This window comes from Ursus americanus, chromosome 12 (assembly GCF_024610735.1).
Source record: "Ursus americanus isolate L20-20 chromosome 12, mUrsAme1.1.p, whole genome shotgun sequence".
NCBI classification, from domain to species: Eukaryota; Metazoa; Chordata; class Mammalia; order Carnivora; family Ursidae; genus Ursus; species Ursus americanus.
The window spans coordinates 55,764,416-55,780,272 of NC_142138.1; the positions used below are offsets into that span (position 1 = coordinate 55,764,416).

The 15,857-nt window shown below is 40.2% G+C and overlaps 2 protein-coding genes across 3 annotated transcripts in view; one reads left to right on the forward strand and one right to left on the reverse strand.

The window, feature by feature from the left end:
• Positions 1–7,504, reverse strand: part of LOC148109194 (uncharacterized) — a 76,202-nt gene extending 68,698 nt beyond the window's left edge. The window contains exons 1-3 of the mRNA XM_087866142.1: positions 7,397–7,504; positions 1,275–2,576; positions 108–199 (exon numbers count right to left, since the gene is read on the reverse strand). Of these exons, the coding sequence (XP_087722268.1) occupies positions 108–199; positions 1,275–1,388 (206 nt within the window). The 5' untranslated portion in view covers positions 1,389–2,576; positions 7,397–7,504. The remainder of the gene's footprint in view (positions 1–107; positions 200–1,274; positions 2,577–7,396) is intronic.
• Positions 7,505–7,620: 116 nt separating this feature from the next.
• Positions 7,621–11,266, forward strand: PRMT6 (protein arginine methyltransferase 6). 2 transcript variants are annotated; one of them, XM_045801635.2, is made up of 2 exons: positions 7,621–8,700; positions 11,128–11,266. In XM_045801635.2, the coding sequence occupies exons 1-2, from the start codon at positions 7,621–7,623 to the stop codon at positions 11,173–11,175; spliced, it is 1,128 nt and encodes a 375-aa protein (XP_045657591.2). In that variant the 3' UTR covers positions 11,176–11,266. The 2 variants fall into 2 exon arrangements, with proteins under 2 accessions (XP_045657591.2, XP_045657590.2); XM_045801634.2 differs by lacking the exon at positions 11,128–11,266 and having other exon boundaries at positions 7,621–9,968.
• Positions 11,267–15,857: the final 4,591 nt, after the last annotated feature.

Here is a 15,857-nt window from a genome sequence, read left to right on the forward strand (position 1 = left end):
CAGCACAGTGCTAGGTATGTGGAAGAAGCTCAGCAATATTCAGTGAATAAACCAGCTAAGATTCTTAAACATAGTCCGTCTACTATAGCATAACTAACAATTCCCACCTCACACTCTTCTGGGTAAAACACACGTAGAGGTTGGACAAAAACTCAATGTCCATCACGCTTTCTTCCTTTGGTGTATAGAAATAGAGTACCTGCAGAACACAGAGAGAAGAAATGAGAAGCTCAGTTCCTTTTGCTATGCAAAATCATTCATAGGAAGACCATAGGGTATACCACAGTGGCTGTAGAGGTAGCAGAGAACGAAATTCTCTACAGTAATTGAAATGAAGGAATGACAGTTACATGCAACCCCATGGATCCATTTCAACACATGATGCAGAACAAGAATCTAGTCCAAAGGCAAGGCATGCAGCCTCTTTTTGCCTCTTTTCTGATTTCTAAATGGGGTTAATAAAAATAACAACTGCATAGATTTTGTGAAGACTGAGTTGTCTCTGGCATATAGGAAACATGAAATAAATCTTAATCATCATCAAATAATTAATATTATGATTATATGTATGTTTTGAACTAGACACTGTGGGGATATACAGGGAACTGGTTCCTGCCTATAAGGAGTTTACAATCGAGTAGAAAAGATAAATAAGAAATGAATATAGCAGCTATGTGCCTTGGTTTCCCAAATTATAAAAATAGGGGTAATAATATACACCCCATAGATTTTGAGATAGAGATTATTTCCTAAAATATAAGCTCCATAGAAACAGGAATTTTTATCTGTCTTTTTTACTCCTACAGAGTATCAGGTGGTCAGCAAATATTTGTGGAATGAATGAATGAATAATGCATATAAAACATTTAGGCAATGCCTAACACATGCTAAACACAATATGTTTTAGCTATTAGGCACTTTATAATAAGATAATAAAAATTATTTGTGTAAAGTAGAAAATCTTGAGTCAAAAGAACTATACAGGAAAAACGGACACTGCAAAATTCCTGGTAGGAATGATTATCTCCATCTCAGAGGATCTGCACAGCAGCAGAAACTTGATTAAACAAATTATGGTATATTTGTACAGTGGAATACTCCAAAATAAAGCAGTGAAAGTGAAGGAAATACTACTACACATAGTCACATGGAGGAATCTCGCAATCACAATGGTGAGCAAAAGAAATCAAACACGAGGGAACACATACTGCGTGATCAGGTGTATATGAAGCTCTGATAACTGAATCTTTTTATGGTATTGTCAGGACACATACCTTCGGGAAGAGGAAGAGTACAGGATTGGAGGGACGCGGGGACACTTCTGGCACTGGTAGGGCTCTATGTCTTGACCTGGTAGTAGTCCTAGAATGAGGATTCATTCTGTACATATATTTGTCTGAGTCAGCTTTGTTTTTGCTGTAGCAACAACCCAGTGGCTCACCACAGTAAGTTTTTTGTTCCCGGCTTCCATAACATGGGAGTTGCAATCTAGTAGGTTCTCCTGAGTTCTCTTAGGCTCAGCTTGGCTTCCTTGCAGGAGTATTCACTTCTTGGACCCAGACTAGCAACTATTTGGAGTGTGGGGCTTCACATAGCAGGGTTCAGAAACAAAAGTGACAGGCAATCTGTGCAGCTAGCTGCATTAAAATGTTCTGCTCAGATAGGGTCACAGCTTGTTCAGAACTTTGTTTCTGATCTGTTGGCTGCAGTCATCTCCGTGTGCCAGGAGCCAGAGCCATAGTTCTCTGAGACATAGACTTATTTGCAGACATGTCTCAATATTTATGAAGCTTCAGTAGGAACACAGCCTCTGTCTCTTTACCCTGAACCAATTTCTCTGGCTGAAACTATTCCTTTCCAGATGTAATTGAAGTCCCCAATCCGGATGATTTTTAGTCAGTCAGAAGGTTGATAGAGGGTGGGAACAAGAGAATGATTTGGACTAGGGCCCTCCCCAGGGTCAGAAAGCTGCCTCTGCTGGCCCTGAGGAAGTAAGCTGTCAGGTGGTGAGAGAGCGGGAGCCCCAAGGCAGGGATTTGCCAGAAGCCTCTAAGAGCTGAAAGTAGCCCCTCTCTGACAATCAGGAAGAGGAGGGACACCTCAGTCCTGCCTCAGCAGGAAACTGAATTCTGACAACCATGTGAGCATGGTAGAGAGTCCCCAGCTCTGGAAAGGAATGTGGCCAGGCTGACCGCTGGCTTCCAGCCTGCAGAGTGAATTCCAGCTTCGCCCAGTGAAGCAGCGCCTGAACTCCTGAGCCACAGACACGAGCAGATAAAAATGTTCATTGTTTTAAGCTGCTAAGTTGGTAGCAGTTTGTTACACAGCAATAGGAAAAAACCAACCAAACCAAAAACAATAGGTCTTCCATTCCATAAACTCCACCTGGCCTCACACTGGTTTGGACAGGCCTCAGATTGTGTGGTGTGGGGGTGCCTGGGTGGCTCAGCCATTAAGAGTCTGCCTTCGGCTTGGGTCATGATCCCAGGGTCCTGGGATCGAGCCCTGCTCAGCAGGAAGCCTCCTTCTCCCTCTCACACTCCCCTTGCATGTGTTGCCTCTGTCGCTGTCTCTCTCTGTCAAATAAATAAATAAAATCTTTAAAAAAAAAAAAAGAAGAAGAAGAAGAAGAAGAAGAAGAAGAAGAAGAAGAACTTGGTTATCTGTTTCTACATTAAAAAAAAAAAATTTCAGCGTGCACCGGAATTACCCAAAGGGCTATTCGAACAAAGAATGCAGAACCCTAACCCCAGAGATTCTAATTCATTAGATATAGAGTGGGGTTCATGCTTGTGTGATTCTAATAAGTTCCCTGGTAATGCTAATTGTTGATCTAGAAACCACACTTTGGGAATCACAGGTCTCCCGTGACTACATTGACTTCTATGCACTTGAAATGTCCTCAGGAGCAAAATGCTATGAGATCATAAGCATCTGGTTGAAGCAACTGGTTGGCTTTCTTTCATATTAAAGATTTTCATAAAAGAAACAAGAGAGAGAGGGAGATCTTATTAAATAATATTCATTAAGCTTAACACCTAATTTTCATTTAGCTACCTGATTCTCATTACTCTTGCGGCAGATAAGCAAATGCTAATTTCATAGATGCACTGATATGTTACTTTCCCCATTTTATAATTTACATTCCTGGGGCTTTTTGTACTATTTCCATTATAGTGGCATGATTTAGAGTAGAAATTGTTAAAATGTCATAATCAATATTTGTACTTGAAATTGTTAAGGTACCACATTCAATATTTTAAGAGGGCTCAGTAAGTTTAAACCAAATTGATAATTATGGATTAAGTTCATTATATCTTTGTTGTGACTACCTAACCGGTTCAATACAAACATTTTTTGAAGAAATTACAACTACTCATAATAATATCATCAGGGAGCTATGAATTTCTTATTCATCTGTTTTAGTATTAGGTTTAATAGCTGGGCCAATACACCATGGAAAGACACTATATACATCAAGAGACTAACGTATACGTAGACTTTTTATGTTTGATGTTCCAATTTGTTTAAATACAAAAACCGCCACCTTATGTCTTCATTTTCAACAAAGGATTTTTTTTTTTTTAGGTAGACGTGCCTCTTTCTATGCTGACAGTTTCCAAGTAACTACAGAATGGTAAGAACTACATCATTTAATGAATCTTCATATCAAAGAGATATTTATAACATTTTTCATGTCATTGCTCCTTTACCCGTCCCCAACATACACTTTGAGAATTACAATGACTTGAAATCCTGAAGGAACTACCTTCAATTCTAATACAAGGCCTTAAAATACATTTTTAAACAGACCTTCACATTAAAGAGGAGAGGAATTTGAAATAAGTATTTGTGGGAGACAATCTCATCAGCAAACTCAAGATAAAATAATACAGGAAAGAAAGTTGAGAATTAAAAGTGGTTTAAAAATTTGCTTAAGTAAGGCAACGTAAGAATGATAAATAACAGCATTTTAACATAAAAACATGAGCTCCGCAGAGGGAGAGATTTTTGTCTCTTTGTTGATATGTTCTCTGTTTCTAGAATATTTAGTGCAGAGTAGAAGCCCAAAACATTTATTGAACAAATAGATAAATACATAAATGTGCATGATGCGGAAAATCAATCATGGTTCTCTCAGTTGTACAAAACACATCTATGATCCCATGTGCACTCAGGACCAACAATCAGGAATGTGGGAATGGTGCAGATTCCAGCACAATGCACTAGATTCTCAATATAAAAGTGAAAAATACAAAATCTTGGTGTTCAAATATCCACCATCTGTCATGACAAAGCCAGATATGTAAATGGCTGTGGTACAACGGGATAAGTGAAAAAAATAATTATAAAGTATTATCAGTCACAGACCGGTTGAAAAAGCTACAAAGAAATGATAACATTTGAGCATTATCTAAAAAGATGAGTGAGAGGACAAACCCTGAGCAAAGGTACAGAAATGTAAAAATTCACAGTGCTTTTGGAGAACAGCAAGCTGTGGACTTCCAACTTTCAAACCATAACCTAGAGCAAGAAATGCATATATAGTATACTTAACTGAAACCACTGAATATTAGAATGATACTCACCTTTACTCATTTTATGTACTTGATATTTTCTATTCTATTTCCTTTTTTTAAATGCTGGGAAAGATGTATTAAATCAAAGATCAATTAAATCAACTTCAAGATCCATTTGTTTGACAAACATTGGGTTTGAGCATCCAATGAATGTCTGGGATGGAAATGGAAACACAAAGAGTGCTCTGCCAGCAGAGCTCCAACTCTTCTCCCAACCAGGGGTTTGCTGGAGCTACACTACTTACAGGAGGACTATGATCTAGGTCCCTTTCCTACTTAAAACAACTCGGTGTGGTAGAAAAGATTAGTAAAGATATCCCTCTCTATATCAAGCCACTGTGCAAGAAGGGAAAAAGTGCCATGGGCCATTTCTTCTCTACTCTGGGCATAATATTTAGGGCTTACCATTATTCTGTCTAAAAGGATTAAGAGTGCTTGAAAATAAAACAACTCTCATATCTGGGAGCATACTAAATTCAATCTATATCTGGATTTATCTCAGAGTTTACTAGAGTCAAATTGTTGTATTGAATGACAAAAAACAAATCTCCTTCTCCTATGAATAACTATTTAACTGTGTCCACAACAGTCCACTGAAGACTATTTACTGGGCACTCTATGTGCCAGGATCTGTTCTAGTGCTAGGAACTGCAACAGTGGGGAAACAAAATCCAAGTCTCTTGGAGTTTATATTTTACAAAACAAAACAAACAAATAAAAAAACAAATATGCAAGTAAATGAAATACATACAAAGTGTAAAAGCTATGAAAGAAAGAAACAGTATTAGAAAATAATATTTAAGGTAGCCAAGGAGGGCCAGAAGGTTATATTTACGTCGAGATTGAATAGATGTGAAGAAACCACTGAAGTCATGTACTAAGGAGAAAAACAATGTCCCAGGCCCTAGAAGAGCGTAAGTGAAGACCTGAGCCAGGAAAGAGGTTGTTGCTAAAGGCCAGTAAAGCTTGAGCCCAATGAGTAGGGAAGGGTAGCATGAGATGAGATGAGAAGTTATTTGAAGACACTGAATCATTTCAGTACCTAGAATGGGAAGTTACTGTAGAATGACATGGTTTAATTTCAGTTTTTTAAAGCTCATTCGTATAGCTATGTAGACAACAGATTAGACAGGGGTATGATTAGAAGCTGAGTCATCTCTTAGGAGACTGATTTCCAGCAAGCAATGATGGAAGTTTAGACTGGGGTGCTGGCAGTGGAGGAGGAGAAAAGAAGATGGGCTCAAGATATATTTTGGAGGTAGAACCAATGAAACTAATACTCAGAATGTTCTTAAAAGAGACCACACATAAGTGAATTAAAAATTGGTTGGAGGAGTGAGTGCATTTAAAAGGGGAAGGGTAAGATTTTGAGGAAAGAAAGAATGGGAGAGGTATGCATTAAGTAACAGCCTAGAAGTAATGTATTAAAGTGGCCACATTTACAACTCTAATCCCATGGCCTGCTCTGTGCCTCTATTTTCTTAAAACAAGATATCAAACTGGGCAGAAAAAGAGAGAAACTGCTTTGAGGACTTTTAGCCTTAAATGGTTTAGTCTAGGCCACTGAAAAAAAGATAATTTATACAATGAAAATAATGCAGCAAGATTTAACTAAGATCATTTTAGTGAGAAACAGTAGTTCTGGCTGCACATTCAAATTCCCCAGGGGAGCTTTTAAAACTGTATGCCCAGTCTCCATGAAGTCGTTCTGATTTAATTAGTTTGAGGTGTGACACAAGCATAGGTATTTTTTAAAAGCTGCTCTACTGAGCAGAGAGAATTGAGAGCTCTGAGTTAGAAGTAGAGCAGAGGATGCCAGGTCAATAAACCTATTCCATTAAATGAAGGATTAACAGAGAGAATGGGGTGAAGGAACTTTTCCCCCAGATAAGAAATACAGGCCCATTGGCTAAATAGACATAGTTCAAGACTACAAGAAAATAAAAGTCAATTTTCTTCAATGTGATTTTTTTGAGGCTGGGAGAAAATTTGTTCTCACAGTATTAGAAACACAGACACTCATACAGACATCACACATATTTCAAAGTATATTTTATTTCTATTATGAACAACACAGAGGGAAGAAATTAACACCGGGCAGTTGACTGAAAGAAAAACAGAAGACGAAGAGTTCACTCTAGTCCAGACAAACAATCACACAAGAAAAAAGAGTTGCAATGGAAAAGTAATCACAAGGGAAGGATTCAGTTATTTCTGAAGTTAAATATTGTAATTGGTTACCAGGATACACCTAACAATGAGTTTCACTGTATCACATCACTCTTGCTTTTCAACTGTTCTTTAGTCTGAACCCTTCCAAGATTTAACTCTCCAATGAGCCACTGAATTACCATGGCAGGACTAAGAGCCAAGTATTCTCCTGAAATAGAGACCAGAAACATAATTCGACTGCAATGAAGATTCCTTGTTGCTGGTGTGTGAGTGGGTAATTGAAGGCAAGCATAGTCATATAATTTGTCCCAATCTTTCAGTTAACTTGTGGGCTTATTGGAATCAGAACCAAAGTTTTACACCGTCGGGGATTTTCTTTGTTGTATTTACACCTTCTTTGCACCCTAACTCCACACAAACAAAAAGAAAACGTGCAGTGCAATTTCTAAATCTCCATCTGGAGAGCTTTAAGAGCAGCAACGGTCCAGGTGAGGTGGCAGTGTGTGCAGGGCGGCGCCCAGATAATTCGGTGTAATAACATCAGCGAGTTGAGCACACACGACAAACGTCTTGCGGGCGAGTGGACTTCAGTAAGGGAGTGAAAGCGAAAGAGAATGGAGCTAAGGGCAAGGGGAGGTACGTACACGTCCACAGAATTTGGGTGTGGTGGGTGCGATACGGATTCCAGGACCTCGGAGAAGCAAAGAAGAGTTGAGTAGAGTTCTGAAGCTTCCGTCAGGCGCCCGGCCCGGCGACCCCCCAGGAAGTGGGAGGCGCGAGCTGGCACTACAAGTCCCAGAAGTCTCCGCTTTCTGGAGCCCGCGCGGAGTCGCGCAACGCCCGCTGGGAGTCGGTCGGAGCCGCCAAGATGTCGCAGCCCAAGAAAAGAAAGCTTGAGTCGGGGGGCGGCGGCGAAGGAGGGGAGGGAACTGAAGAGGAAGATGGCGGAGAGCAGGAGGCGGCCCTGCCGCGACCCCGGAGGGGTAGGCGGGAGCGTGACCAGCTGTACTACGAGTGCTACTCAGACATATCGGTCCACGAGGAGATGATTGCGGACCGTGTCCGGACCGATGCCTACCGCCTGGGCATCCTGCGGAACTGGGCAGGACTGCGGGGCAAGACTGTGCTGGACGTGGGCGCGGGCACCGGCATTCTTAGTATGTTCTGTGTGCAGGCCGGGGCCCGGCGCGTGTACGCGGTGGAGGCCAGCGCCATCTGGCAACAGGCCCGGGAGGTGGTGCGGCTCAATGGGCTAGAGGACCGAGTGCACGTCCTGCCGGGGCCGGTGGAGACGGTGGAGTTGCCGGAGCAGGTGGATGCCATCGTGAGCGAGTGGATGGGCTACGGACTCTTGCACGAGTCTATGCTGAGCTCTGTGCTCTACGCGCGGACCAAGTGGCTGAAGGAGGGCGGTCTTCTCCTGCCGGCTTCCGCCGAGCTCTTCGTGGCGCCCATCAGCGACCAGATGCTGGAGTTGCGCCTGGGCTTCTGGAGCCAGGTGAAGCAGCTCTACGGTGTGGACATGAGCTGCCTGGAGAGCTTCGCCACGCGCTGCCTTATGGGCCACTCGGAGATCGTGGTGCAGGGCTTGTCCGGGGAGGATGTACTGGCCCGGCCACAGTGCTTTGCTCAGCTGGAGCTGGCCCGCTCCGGCCTGGAGCAGGAGCTGGAGGCAGGGGTGGGCGGGCGCTTCCGCTTCAGTTGCTACGGCTCAGCGCCCATGCACGGCTTTGCCATCTGGTTCCAGGTGACCTTCCCCGGAGGGGACTCTGAGAAACCTCTGGTGCTGTCCACCTCGCCTTTTCACCCGGTCACGCACTGGAAGCAGGCACTCCTCTACCTGAACGAGCCTGTGCAAGTGGAACAAGATACGGACATTTCCGGAGAGATCACGCTGCTGCCCTCCCGGGACAACCACCGTCTCCTGCGCGTGCTTCTGCGCTACAAAGTAGGCGACCAGGAGGAAAAGACCAAAGACTTTGCCATGGAGGACTGAGCGTTGCCTTTTCTCCCAGCTACCTCCCGAGGCGGCCAGACCTGCGTGGTATAGGCGGAGGGGGGTCGGAGGAGAAAGGGAGATCCCACGTGCAAGTAGGGGGCAATATCTTCTGTCTCCCTTTTCCCTCATGGCTCCTGGGGAGGGAGGGTGACTTCAATCTCCCTTCGAGGAGATTCTTCCGGCGAAATTTATTTAAAAAGTGAATCCCGATGCCCCCAACGATGAAAACAGCTTGTTTATTAATGGGCTTTTTTAAGTCTCAAAAGCATGTGGTACCAAGCACTTGTATTTCTAGTTCTTTTGTTTCACTGGAAGAAAGTAAACACACAGAAGAAAATAATCAGTTTATGAAGGCTTCATGCACATCCCTGACACCTCACATCTAAATCTGAAGCCAGGGAGAAGGGTAAAGGGGTTTAGTTAGATTCCATGAATTTCCAGTATGACTTAAATGTCTCTCCAGAGCCATATTCTAACGTTCTCTAAATTCCCTCCTTTCCTAGATGCCTCTAGGCTTCAGTACTTCTAACTCATTGTTTTTTTAAATAAACTTTGCTTCTGGTAATGAGGAAGCAGTTTGAATAACCCTGTTATTAAACTTATTATTTCCAATAGGGTGCTAAAGTTGAACACATTTCTCCATTGAGTAAAATACGCTATATATAATTGTGCAGCACACCCCAAAAATCTAGAAGGTACATTTAGGAGAAAAAGATCTGAAAGACAGTGAAGTAGTAGGGATTTTTTTATTCTTGTCTTTATTATTAAGGTTTAACCACGGAAATGTTTCATGTATGTTACATAATAGAGTTTTGTGTGATTTTTATTAAACCAGTTGATAGAAGGTTTTCTGAACCTAACCCAAGGGTTTGTTCAGTTGATAGAAGGTTTTCTGAACCTAACCCAAGGGTTTGTTCATCTTATTGGGTAAATTGTTTAGGCTCTCTAAATTAAGGAAAATATTTTCCCAGCTAGAGTAGTGCACTCATTTAAACTCTCATTTAGAGGGATCATGTGATCTGGCCTACTTACATCAAGTGAATTTTCCTTTTTTAGTGGTGGTGTTTTTTTTTTTTCTTCTTTTTAGCTCAGCCAAATGTGAAAGTTGTGAATTTCGGAAAATCATTTGTAATGAAGTGTGAGTCATGTTATCAAATTTATTTCACGGATGTTTCCCTCATCCCTGTGGCAAATAAAACATTGGCATTCTATTTTTATAGATGAAGTAAGAAGTCTTGTGTACTGTGACTTATAATGCTTTTGCCTTTTGGATATTGTCAGTTCTTAAGAAAGTGTTACAACCCCTTCAGAATACAGCTTCAGGGTAATTTATGCTTAATGTATGTTTTTTCTTCATACCGGTAGCTTTTGTATGCTATTAGAAAACAGGTGTGAAAAAAAATGGTCTTTGAAGTGATCCAACATAGTTTTGTTTATGTAACTGAGTTTTCTCCTTTATTCATAACCTATTAAAGTACCAAAGTATTACAACCAACTTGGTGTTAACATGACATCTTCCGTTATGAAGGGAAACATACAAAATCAATGACTTTACAAGATCCAAGCAATAACAGCGATAGTTGTCACCATTTTGATAGTTAACACTCTATGTAAATGCTGCAGTCATAGCAAGGTAGGCCTGATTTAAGCTAGAGGTATAAAATAGATCCTTTTTTTTTTAGCGTCAACTATACATTATAAGATGACCATTTATTTAGAATTTAGTGTATGGTTTTGAGTAGATTTCTTTTTTAACTTCCTGTAACAGCCCCTTTGCTGTGTGGGCAGACAAAAGCATTCCCCTGAATTCCATTTTTTTAAAATATATCTTTTATAAATATGTGTGTATTACAGAAATCTTGTCACCAACATAAGCATGCAAAGAGAGCACCAGTTAAAACTTAGAGTAACTATAGAAGCAAAAAGTAAGTATTTCATAATTAGGCAAAGTAAGCTTTAATATTCTTGTTACTGTTTCCCAGAAGAAAAATGAATTATAAAAATATAGCTGCTAAAGCAATTAGTCCTTAAGAGGCAGCATAGCATATGGCTAAAAGCTAAGACTTGAGCTGGACAGATCCTGCTGGAACCTAGGCTCCACTACTAACCCTGTGACCTTGGGCAAAATACTTAACCTCTGTTTTTCTCCAGTGCTCTCATGCAAAGAGTATAATGATCATACCTGCTCCACAGAAACGTGATACATGTAGTGCACGGAATGTAGTTAATACACACAAGCAGATAGTGCCTGGTGCACAATAAAATCTCAGTGATTTCTAGCTGTTGCAATTACAGAAAACTATGCAAATCTGAAGCATTTGGACACATGTAAAATGGGCTACAGAATAAATATGCAACATTTTGATTTTCTTACAGGTTTGTTTGGCAGTATCAGCATGGCTGTGTACGACGAGCAGTGTATGACTGGACACCAGGTGATCCAAAGGAATCCCAAGCCCTTTGGAGTGACAACATTTCCAGAAGGATGAGAGCCTGACATGCTCCAATATCCAGGCACTGTCCATTCTCTGAGCTGGTACTGATTGCTTAGGGATATTTGGACCACAGGAAGAAATGTCAGCCCTAAGGAGGGAAAAACGTGATGAAGTTCTACCTGCTTGCTTGAGATAGCTTACATTTATTTAGCACTGTGAAACTTTCCAAATACCTACATTAATTCACTGGACCAATGGACATTTTATTGGGTATACCAGATAAAGGTCATTGTGATAAGCACTTAGGATACAAACCAATAAAACATAGTTTTTGTTTCCAAGTAGGTACGTTCATAGGATAAACCAAAAAGGTAACTACATCAACGATAATGGGCTACTTGGGATGCTATAGGTGTTAGGAAAAGACTTACACAGATATTGAAGGATTTCCCTAAGGTTACCTAACTAATTCTTGACAGTTGAACACAAGTAGCTCAATTCCTATCCCCAAACAACCACTTAGTTTAAAAAAGTTCCATTGGAGATATATCTCATAGACCTCAAAGAGCCACCTTCAGTATATAGGATCTCAAGGTTGATATTACTAGGTACTCATGAAATATACACTGTACCTGTTTCCCTAACAAGGCTAATCAAGTGCGGCATTCTTTCTGAGGTCCCCAGGAAACAATGCTCAATGCAGTAGCAAAGAAAAGTAGATGAACTCTGCCGTTCTGGCTATAGGTACCGGCATCCAGTGAAATAAGTGTTCACTCATTTAAGGATTTAATAAACACCAGTTATCTAACAATGAGGTTCTATAATAAATAAGCAAATGCTTCCCTCCACTGGGATACAGTAGGGGAATAAAATTACCTACATGAGTAGTTTGCATACATTCTTTAGCCTGGAAAGACATCATCCAACTAAATCTCACCTCTGCTGAAGCGAGGAGAGGATGAAAAGCCAGCCCTCTCGTCAGCTCTAAACCTTAAAATGCTTCTCAAGTGCCAAAGTGTTACTTATCATCACATAGACTATGAGATCCTCAGAGAAAAATGTGATGGTAAGGAGGAAGATGATTAATGAGACTATTTCTCAAAATACTATGTATGCTTGTAGGATAAGACGTTTGAAACAAAAAATCTGGACCTAACTAAACACAACATTTTAATAAAAAGACATGACCAGTAACATTGGAATTGTACTTCTCTGGGAGCTTTGATGATTACATTCATCATTATTTCTAATAATAACTTGGAATAAAGACTGATGAAGTTTTCAGTTGTTCAAGTAGCTACCTTTTTAACTCTAAAAACAATCACTTATATGGGGTGCCTGGGTGGCTTAGTATGTTAAGTAGCTGTCTTCGGCTCAGATCACGATCTCGGGGTCCTGGGGTTGAGAGCCCCACATCGGGCTCCCCGCTCCTCCCTGCTCCAGGAGGAGTCTGCCGCTCCCTCTCCCTCTGCCCCTCTTCCTGCTTGTGCACACTCTCTCTCTATCTCTCAAATAAATATTTTTTAAAAATAAAATAAAATAATAAAAACAATCACTTATAACAGACATTTAGAATACAGAGAGCTGTGAGGAAGGAAAACATTCCTCCTTTCTCCAGGCTGCCCCCTGCTCGAAAAGGAAGGAAGGATGGAAGTAAATCCTCCCCGTACTTTTCAAAGTGCTTGACAGGTGTTCTTGCAATCACATGTTGTACATATTTGTGAAAATCATACCACATTCTGCAATATTATGCACTAAAAGTAACAGGGAAAATTGGTTGGGTGGACAATCAAAACTTTGCAACCAGGAGTACTAAGAATATCAATAAAAATAGCAGCAGTTAAAAAGATGCTAATCCTAATAAATGCTGCAGTAAATGAGACAGCCTGATAGAGCAAAAGGGAGAGTCCTGAGACAAAGCAAAATGTACAAAAATGGAGTGGAGGTTTAATAAGCATTTCAAGACCGAGAGCATGTGGCCGAACAACGCCAAGAGGAAGAACATAGGGTGTGATACCTTTCTTTTTGACGAGCTGCATTCAAGTGTGTCAGTGTACTTTCTGTTCGGTGGTTGTTGCCTGATAGTATGAATAAACCAACCAATATCCACGTGATGTTCTGACATTGCTCCTGTACTTTTCAATATCATTTGAGTTTATTCATTTACAGAAACATGCACGGCAGCAGAACATTCTGTTCTTTGTTCAACTTCCAGAAATTAAGGGAATTCAAAACTCCATTGGGTTTGCAGATCTTTTCCTCTTAATGCAAATTTTCTTAAAAGGGAAATACAGTCGAGGTGGGGAGGCTTACAGGTGGCCATAACCATCCTTCAGCATGAATCTATTTATTGTAGGGAAAGGGGAATAGAAATCCTGACATGTGTAGAGTGAAAGGAAAATAGTTGAGTGTTCGGAAGATGGTCAGATAATGGAATTGGGGCCAGTGGGTGTTTATGTTGTCCGAGGGAAACATAAAAAATATCTTGTGGTCAAAGAGATATGAAGTTAGTGAGAGAAGAACGTAAGTGAAAATTCAGATCCCCCTGTATATGTTTTGCCCACATCAACATATCCTTAGGGTAAATTTTTTCTGAAGTAATGGGCTCAGAACATAACTAAGAGTATTTTGATTGATTACAAACTATGCTTATTTTTATATTTGCCCTTAACCTCTCATTTCAGCTTAATTTCTAAACTGATTCGAGAACTGTTCTATTTAAGAACTCCTTAATCCTTTCAAATTTGTGAACAAAGCCTCCAGACTCCATTATCTCAAGTTCTGGGCCCGTTTAGGAATGTGTGGTATGGAATGGGATGACATTAGGCCTTTAAAAACAAAAAACCAAACAACCCCAAAAACAAAAACAAAAAACTCTTGCAGTCTTGCTCTTGGTAAAATTATCATATTTAAGAACAAAGTGTAGAATTCTAATTTTAAATTATAAACGATGGTGGAGAATGGGTTAAGATTCACAAATAGTTAAAACTTTCATTTTATGCATTTATTCACACATTTACCAGGAGTTTCTATAAAAAAAACAAACTGCTTATTTTAATGTGAGCTTCTTACTCTACAATCATTTATCATCTGGTTAATTATAAGAATAGGAAACATTTAAATGGTTAAGAATGTACAGTAAAAGACAATTAAAAAGAGAGGATTTGGAAAATCTACAGATTATACAGTCCCTGAATAATTGAGAATTTACTCTAGTCAGAATAATTAGGAGAAAACATAAAGAGAATGACAGCAATTACATGGGGATTTTAATGCAAAATGAAATTAAAAATTACCAGGAAATGTGCTGTTTGTAATAAATACAATTTAATATCAGCTAGCTTTGCTTGAACCCCAATCAGGGGGATTTTATAGAGCTCAGACATTATTATAAAATTGGTTCACATATAAAGTAATTCTATGGTACTGGCCCCAAGAAAAATTATCTTCAGGATAGTAAGTTCTGAAATAGATAAGAGAACAGTTGAGTTACTCTAAGCAATCAGTTAAGGTTCTTAAAAGTAAAAGTAGCCCAGTAAAGGATGTGGTCATTACACCATTCGCATAATGATGTTACTGAAGACGTCAAAATGTTATATTGTTCAGTGTTAAAATACGTGGTATAGTATTCTTTTTTTGATTCATTATCTGATTTATTTTATAGCAGATGATAATGCATGCACAGAGACATACAGTGAAAATAGCATATGCTGAAACTTTATACCAAATGATATTCAAATGCACCAGCTCCTACTTCTCAGCACGAAGAATGTTTTTATGCAATAATGGTATATTAATCAAACTGTGCAAAGTCCCACTGAAATCAATGATGTATTAACTTTGTTTACCCCACATCAGTTATACATAATAAAATAATGTTCTTTCATCCTAAGGAAAGCTCCATATCTATTATAAATTTTCATTTAAAGGAAACCTCTCCTTTTGTTGGACAGGCCTCAGCATACATATAGTCCCCGTACTTATATAAAGCATCCTCATTAATTTTTAAATCATTATTGAGTGCCTAATGTGCTATATGCATTTTAAGTACATTATCTTATTTACTCTTTGAAATAGATCTATGAAGTAGTTCTATTATCAATCCCATCATACAGATGAGAAAACAAAGGCATGGAGTTTGGTGAATTGCCCAAGACCACATGGAGAGTAAGTGACAGAGCTTGGGACTCATCCCCTAAAGTCTGAGCATCTAACCTAGTACACTCTCCTATCTATGATGCCCGGGCTCTCAGGAGTTAAGGTTTCATCTATAGTCACCGAAAATAGGTGGGTCATTGTCTTAGGTCAGGATCCCCATCAGTAGACCTTGAGACAAGGATACATACAAAAGTGTTTATCAAGAATCGTTCCCAGAAAATGCCGAAAGGGCAGCTGGGATGCAGAATTAGGAAGGGAAGGAGATGAGACTGGAGTGTGATATTAAACCAAATCCTCAGAAAGGGAACTTTGGCTCAGTCCCACAGAGATGCTCGGGAAACAGCACAAATCACAGCTCAGAATGTCCCCAGTTAGGGAGCAAGGGAGCTGGAACATTCATACCTTCTCACCCATCAGACATTGGTTAGTGCCTGCCCCTGGGGAGATATAAATTTCTTGGCACTTCCCAGCTCTCCTGGGTGGGCATGGCCGTTTTCATGGCAGAAGGACAGT

What these genes read in the sequence shown, in the direction of transcription:
- PRMT6 (XM_045801635.2), top strand. Translation starts at nt 7,621, where the DNA reads ATGTCGCAGCCCAAGAAAAGAAAGCTTGAGTCGGGGGGCGGCGGCGAA. An exon ending in GCGTGCTTCTGCGCTACAAA is followed by an intron (nt 8,701 to 11,127) that starts GTAGGCGACCAG and finishes ATTTTCTTACAG; the next exon opens with GTTTGTTTGGCAGTATCAGC.